The sequence below is a fragment of the Dinoponera quadriceps genome, unplaced genomic scaffold (genome assembly GCF_001313825.1).
Source record: "Dinoponera quadriceps isolate SergipeBrazil2010 unplaced genomic scaffold, ASM131382v1 scaffold278, whole genome shotgun sequence".
Lineage (NCBI taxonomy): Eukaryota > Metazoa > Arthropoda > Insecta > Hymenoptera > Formicidae > Dinoponera > Dinoponera quadriceps.
Genome location: NW_014554664.1, coordinates 635,062 through 643,047, shown reverse-complemented (window position 1 = coordinate 643,047; position 7,986 = coordinate 635,062). Strand labels below are relative to the sequence as shown.

General features: G+C 42.6%; 1 protein-coding gene across 1 annotated transcript in view; it reads left to right on the top strand.

Moving 5' to 3' along the window:
- The first annotated feature begins 1,550 nt into the window (after positions 1 to 1,550).
- LOC106740603 (four and a half LIM domains protein 2) overlaps positions 1,551 to 7,986 on the top strand; it is a 214,291-nt gene continuing 207,855 nt past the window's right edge. Inside the window, exon 1 of the mRNA XM_014611801.1 lies at positions 1,551 to 1,610. Coding sequence (XP_014467287.1) covers positions 1,566 to 1,610 — 45 coding nt within the window. The 5' untranslated portion in view covers positions 1,551 to 1,565. The remainder of the gene's footprint in view (positions 1,611 to 7,986) is intronic.

Sequence of the window (7,986 nt, the reverse complement as noted above, 5' to 3'; positions counted from 1 at the left end):
TTCTGACGGGGGAGACGGGATTTTTTTATCATACGAGGGCCGAATTCGGTTCGTAGGAGCCAACAATTCTCCTTCTTTCGAGCAAAACGCGCGTTCGGCTTGTTCATTCACCAGGTGAATTGAACGAAACTTTATCTGTGCTGTCGCGCTGGAACTGTGACATTCGTAAGGGACTGAAGTAGGATTTGGATTTTCGAAAGGATCCGAGACACGTCGATGTATCGTATGGGTTCGGTGTGTTGTAAAATTTACACAAAACGAGCGCGTGTGCGAGAATTACGGCGAATCGAACCTCGGGTGGCCCGATATTGCTTTATTTTTCCCTTATCGCAAGTTGATATGGTCAGTCACAAAAAGGTTACAACGCGAAAAGGTCGCAACACATTTTTTTTATAAATTGCGGAACGCATCCTGCGTCCAATAGGAGAATTAATTTTTCAATAATTTTCAGGAGATACATTTTCCTATCGGATACAAGATGCGATGCGAAACTCATTGAATAAAAAAACTGCAACTTTTGCAAAACTAAATTACAACTTTCTTATGATCGACCATGTCCCCCCCCCCCCTTAATTAACACTACCCAGAGCAGTAGAATAGCCTTAATATTCAGCGGTATAATTAAGTTACTAATATTTTCGAATCTTACACCGGGTTTCAAAATGCTTCGAACAATTTTTCAATGCCGCTTCTTAACGTAGTCGATAGTCCAGCGGGAGAACTTAACTTCTGGGAATTAATAAAAAGAACAATCGGCTGTATACCGAACGGTACTGAAAAAAGCTATGCAAACCATTCTGAGACCCAATGTACACGTCTGTTTTTGAACGTTAACATCAAAGCTACCACGGTCAGGAACGGATCCTGTGCACATCGTCCCCGCTCCTTTGAATAATCACTGAATAAATGATAAATCAATAATACGTACGATTGGAAAGTTTTACTAACCTAATTACACCGTGTGTTAAGGCCATTCCGCCGGTTAGTGTGCATACATACTACATCTATACATTCTGAAGTCGTCAGTTCTTGCGCTCGTTCGCAAAACGGTTCGGAAACACTTTCCTCCGACGCGTCTCGAAACATACCCCGATGTTCAATGGGAGAATTCTTTTCGAGTAATTTTTGTGTGTGTTTCTTTTTTAAATGCGCCAGAAGAAGAGTGTTCGAATCGTTTTGCAAACGAGCACGAACGATCGATAGCGAAACCTCGTGAAGTTAGTTACTATCTGCCGATCGGCACTTTCTAATGGAAATAGATTCGGTAGATCCTGAGTGTTCTTCTGTGCGTACGTGTATGTGTGTGTGTGTGTGTGTGTGCGTGTGTGTCCGCGAGCTTCTTAAGTTGGCGACGCGACGAAGATCCAGACGGTGACGCCCAGTTGCCGTCCGAGACGCGGATTCCCGATTGTGAAATGATAAGTGACCGACGCGCCTCGTGCAAGAATCGCCGAACCACCACGGCTGGGTGCAATATTTTGTGCAGATTGAGTGAACGCGCGGAACTGTGAGTAAACGGTGAGCGTATTCGTGAAAATATCAGAAACGTCCGACTTCGCCGGAAGATGAACGGTGTGCAACGGACCCCCGTGGAGGCTTTCGACGCTAAGGTAAGGTCGAATTTTCCTCGATTCCTAACTTGTCGTCTATGGAGGATTCGTCGGATTTCGTGCGCCACGAGAGCGTCGACAACGAAGTTAAAATCGACGGGAGAACGACCGTATAAAACCCACTTCTCGATCATAATTCCATCATTTTCTCGTCGTTTTGACGGTCATCGTTATTTTCGGTCTTGCGATAGATGTTGGAATTCAGAATAACCGCAGGGAAGAAAAGCTCAGTTTCTGTAACTAAATAAGTACCAGATGAAAAGCTGACGAGAAACGATATATCTGTTACCGCGACTGAGAACGTTCGCGTGTGCGAACGTTCAGCTGCGTTGAAACACGGTTTGAGACGACTGAGAGAGCGATTGATTGAGCAGAAACCTTCTGCAGGAATATTTTTTTCTATTCCTACAACCGAGGTTTCGTCTGATCCCGAGGCGACCAAAATTCAGTTGCACTAACGGAGTTATTTTTACGCGCGAACGTAAATTCAAACGTGAATATTTCAATAGTAGAGTTGACGTGCCTTCACGATACAAATGGTAAATATGAAAAGGGAAGATAATAAATTAACCGTTTGAGTGCCACGGGCCTTTCTCATTTCCCGATCGAAACTTGCCAAGCGGCGCGATAGCGCTTGTTATATTCCGTGTCGAAACTTGCCAAGCGGCGCGATAGCGCTTGTTATATTCCGTGTCGAAAATTGCCAAGCGGCGCGATAGCGCTTGTTTTATTCCGTGTCGAAACTTGCCAAGCGACGCGATTGCGCTGTTTTCAGCTTACATGCAATAATCATTTCATATCTTTTTTTACCGAAGATTGAAAGGTCACCGTAAAGTTGTGCATCGAGAAAAACCGAGCCTGTGATTATGGGCTTCGCAGCCCAGAGCGTTGCAGTTTTCAGAAGAGAACAGAAGAAGCGCGATCGCGCCGCTTGCCACTCAAACGGTTAAGGCGGAATTTTTCATATGTTCCTCGGTTACGAGACGTCGGCAATAATTTTCACTGTCAAATTCTCTCCGTGTTAGCGAGTGTATCGTTGACGTATCGACGACATGTTTCGAAACACACCCCGCGCTTTCCCGAGCCGCTTTTCGCGGAAGGATCGGCGGAAGTCAGACGCCCTCGCTTCGGAAGATACTCACCGAGAGCGCGATCGATCCTGGTACTAACCAAGGTCTTTTGCAACTTGCACGCCGACTGTATGGTTTAAGCATACCACTTTTATTGATCGGGACGCGCTTTTGTTTGCACGCAATTGTATATTTAGCTAACCCACATCTGCGCGCCTATTTACGGCCTACTTACACTTAAAGTGATTATGCTAAATCGTTCTTGCAAAATCGCGATCCGACCAGGGTCAAATGTTAACCCCTTCCTGGGGGCTTTAAATTATTAAATGAGAACGAGCGACGTGTATGACGTACGGACGCTTCTGCCATTAAGCGGAATTCTACGTGTCACGGCACGTATATCGCATACAGAGACTCCCGCGTTCCCGGCTGTAAATAATTTCGACGCTTTCTTCCCTTTGAAAATTCGTCTCAGCACTGATGAACAATTTTGCAATTGTATCCGCATAAATGGAAAAACGGATAGTCGGGCAAATCATTGTTCTAGTAAGAGTTACAATGGTACGAGCGATAATAACTTTACATGTATATTGCTGCTACTTTTTGGGGTTAAAACCAGAAGAAGATAAAGTCGAGGCCGAAAATGACTAGAGTTTTAGCGGGATTTCTCTCAGTGCATATGCGTGAAAAATCTTACAATAATATCTAACGTACATTCATTATTATTAATGAAGATTAGCGTTATAGATTAATATAATGGAAAGAATACAGATTTTTTCACGTAAATGTTCTTTCAGGTTTTGCTATGTTTTCTAGTTGTACAGGAATAAACCGTCACCGGAATTTATCTTGCTAAGGAACATAATAAAATTTTTAATAGTAGACGTCAGATCACATAAAACAGCACATGAAACAGAAGTGTAATAAATCAAGGCAGAATATCAGGCGTGTCTTCGGTTAAAATTCTTAATAATTCAATTAGCTCTCAAATAAACATTTACGATAAAATTCTACAATTAAAATGAAAATTCTACAATAACTTTTACTATAATATTTTTTTTCGTACACGTAGCTTATCAACTTTCTCGTCCCTCTCTCTCTCTCTCTCTCTCTCTCTCTCTCTCTCTCTCTCTCTCTCTCTCTACTGGCGTTTGGTAAAAAATTAATATTTGCGATTTTCGTCAGAAGTTATTTACGACTCGAGACGACAGATAGAAGAAATTTCAATACACTCGTACCATTTGGTGCGCCTTTCGTGGCTTAGCCAGTCGTGAGATTAACTGGTGGAATTTAATAACGCCTAATTAATTTGTGTACATTCGGCCGACGTGCGAAATACCGGCGGTTCTGTCGCGGCGTGCGCACAATTTAGAGACGTCCGGTCGCGCGAGATCCGATCGAGAAATCCCGGGTGTTTTTCCACGAGGCTGCGCGATTCGCCGAAGGTTCTTTCGCGTCTAATGGATCGAATCGATGCGATTTGAGCTTGTGCAAGATAGTACGCCGTATCACACGTGTGCAATACGATCGTGATGACCGTGGCCCGCGTAACCCAGTACCTGCGACGCCCTTGAACCGGATTGTGCTGCGTATCCAGGAGCAAGAGTTGTCAGTGACATTGTTAAGTATTGAAATAATATATGCAACGTACATATTTTCGAGCATCTCAAGTGGTCGAGATTATTGACGCTCCATAACGACCACGTGCGCAACCTGGATGCAAATTTCTCTATCGTCACTCCGCTCGCTGACACAAAAGTGTCGTCAAGTATTGTGCGTTGAGTCACGGGTAACTTTGGCTTTGTCTTTTCCTTGAAGGAAACATGTCACCATGTTTCTACTCGTATATTCGTCGATTGACGAATATTCTCATAGAAATATTTAAATCTCTCTCTCGAACCGGACGGTAAATGTGATGCTTCACTGAAATGCGCTTAAATATTATTTTTATTACTGCGACAGTTTTTTTTTTAAACTTTTATCTTATATATAAATATTTCATGTTAGTAGGGAATTTGTTGTATACGAAGTTCCTATACGTGTTCGCATCATACAGGTTTATAATTAAATATCTCGGGCACGATACGGTATAGAGATTATCGACATTTCTACTGCGCGTTGTTAATTCGATTAACTTTGATATTACATGTTAGTTTTAAGTTTATTTTATATTTGCGCACAAACATGAATCTCATTAATAACAATGATTCTCACTCGCGCATTTCTTCCTGTCTCCCCCCCCCGTTCTGGCGCTAAAATATTTCACAACCGAGAACTTCCGAATTATCGAGCGTCACTCCGATCGCGATTAAGCTCAGGCAGGCTTGCGACTGCGAAAATCGGGTCGATTTCGGCCGGCTCATTCGGCAAAATGGCACGATGCTCTTTTCGACGCCGGGACATCGATCGCGCTCAGATTATATTCTCGACCTCACGTACCTCGCGTATAAATCCGTACGGCATAGCGCAGCACGGCACGCTACGGCACAGCGAATACAACCCTGTTTTCGTTGATGGCATATTTACAGAGTTTTAAAACGGCCGTGTTCTCCGTTCACATCGTTATCACTTCGTTGCCGTCGACACCGATGTCGGCTGTCGTTATTTCCATTAAACGCACACGCATTCATTTATGCGCGCTCACGTGTACGGGAACGAATGCGGACGAGCCCTCGAGTCGAAATTTATTCTCCCACTTCGGGTCTCGGTTTTTTCCTTTGAAATCTCACACCCACCTTGATGCTTTGAACTCCCGATCCCATTTGATTCTTACAGTTTGTGTTTAATGTCACCGAATACTACTTGGGTTTGAATTTCCATTCGAAGCTATACACTGAATTTTTAAATATATTACGAAGGGGAAAAGTCGAAATAAGTTGTATCGAGTTAAAGGGATCGTTTTTTTTTCTTTTTTTTTTCTAGAAAGAGAAACGATAATTCCCGAATCGAAATTGTTTTTTTCAGACCTCGATTTTTCTTCGTTTGAAATTTAATGCTCACTATGATATGTTGAACAGGCGAAATTATTTCCATTTGACCTCTTTTGATTCTGCTTAGCCAAGCAACGTCTGTTGAAAACCGTGAAATTTTATTCGAGTCTGAATTTTCATTTTTCATGGCTTCTGTTTTAAACCTCCATGTAGGTTGTATATTAATTATTCAAGACGCACAAAATAAGAGAGTCCAATTCTCATACATTAAAGTTATCATCTAGAATCCCCCTTCCCGTAAACGTTGGAAAATTAAGATGGAAAGTGGAAAAGAAATTACAATTCTCACGTTATATCGTATCTTTTCTTGACGAGTTGTGATAATTACAATTGAAATTATTCCCCTACTTAAATTTAATTCTTTAACATTTAACAGTAAAACTAAAACGTCTATTATGAAAGTTTAAACAATCGGATCAACTTCTTTCGACTTTACTTAGCTACTTGTAGCTCCTCTTATTTATAACTTCTTTTTTAATACCGTTAAATCCCATTCGACTTTGAATTTCCACTATTTCAAAACTTCTGTTTCGAACCTCTAAGTACACATTTATTCATGCTTAATTTGAAAAACGCAAAATAGAAGTTTGAATCCTATAAATGGGACTCGTCACATTTTTTTTACGATCTTTAAATGTTTAAATGGCCGAAAAGAGAAAAGGTTACAAGCAGGAGCTATCATTTAAGACGAGTTGCGAAAACTTGAGTCCAAATTCAGTTTTCATTTCTAATCTCTCTTCTTATATTCGGAATTGGACTGCTATTTTGATGCTTTGAACAGTAACTGTTTAGCCTGGTTAACGCTAAATTTTCTTTGGATTGATACTTTGATTTTTCCGATGCTCTTGTTTAGAATTTAAGTTCATTGTCCATTCACTGCTTATTAGCGACACAAAATAGGGGCTCGATTCCCATGTAAATTGGACCTATCGTATTCCTCCGGAATCTGTAAACGTTTGGAAAGTTCAGGTCGAAATGGCGGGAGCGAAAGGACCTTGCTCATTTTTACATGAATTCTGGGTTCTTTGCGGCTGGTAACAGAACTTAGAACTACAATGAAAGATTATTATATTGTTAGAACCGAAATGTTCTCTAAATCGCAATCCTTTAAGTTGACTACAAATCCAAGTATGTAATTTTACACACTCATGTGTGTAAAATCATACAGTTTTTTAAACATACATATATAATAGCGCGTGTATATAATCGTTAGATTATACATTTTAGATTTATTGTGCGTATTTACTCGATCACATTTGATATACAATAACCAGACAATGACTAGATTACAAAACCGATCCTATATTCCGTGAAGAATCAGCCAGCGACGAGCCAGTAACGAGCCAGAAAGTCTAATCCAGCCATATATTAGTAGCCGACTATCAGCTTTCCTCAGGCCGACTGCTTACATTTCTACTCGGACAGACGTAGACGGGCTAGGCGATCGAGTGACGAAAGCCTGGCGAGAGCCGCGCTGTCGCATCCCACAAAGCGGAAACGCGCCGGCACGAAGTCAACTCGACCTTTCGCGCGGACGGGCGCGGTTTCGGATGCGCGGGCGTTTTTCTCGGATCAGCGCCGTTGAATCCGGCCGTTAATCTCGATTCGACGCGAGATCAGACGCGGGAACGGGATTCGGGAAAGGGGGAGAAAGAAGAACGCGGACAGGTGGAGCGAACGCGGCCGATATCTCGCCGCAAAATCCAGCCGAGTTCACCCACTTTCCTCCGGTTTGCCCCTCAAGGTGGCCAGCGGCGGAGCATTACCATTTGGCAAAGTGCGCGAGCGTGTACGTGCGCGTGTGGGTCGAACGTAACGTGTAATTAGGTGTCTTAACGTGCCGAGGCCAGTGCACCGAGGTAACGCGATATCTACGGCGATTCGAGCCAGGGAGTAAAGGCTCATTCGGAATTGTTACGTCGTCGACGACCTGTTCGACAGCATGTACAGGGTGTCGCGCCTCGACATCGCGTTGCTTTTCAACGACGGATCCTCCGGTTGATTGTGTGAAAATGTCGAGGTAATAATTTATTAGAACAACAATTCCGGCATCTTAAGCATTTGATAGAGATGCACTTTTTGTGAATTGAACTTTCGATGGCCGAGTGAACACCGAAGCTACGCTTCTTCGGTTGATTTCGGATGGAGCTGGCTCGGGTGGAATTTTCATCGGGCATTCGGTTGCTAAGACACGCGATGTTGAAAATTGGATAACAATTAGGTCCCTCGATATTTTCGCTTGAGGTAAATTCGTCTCCAATTTGTCCGGAGAATCTGTCATTGTAAAATAATGCGCCGTGGAAGCGAGTCGCTCTT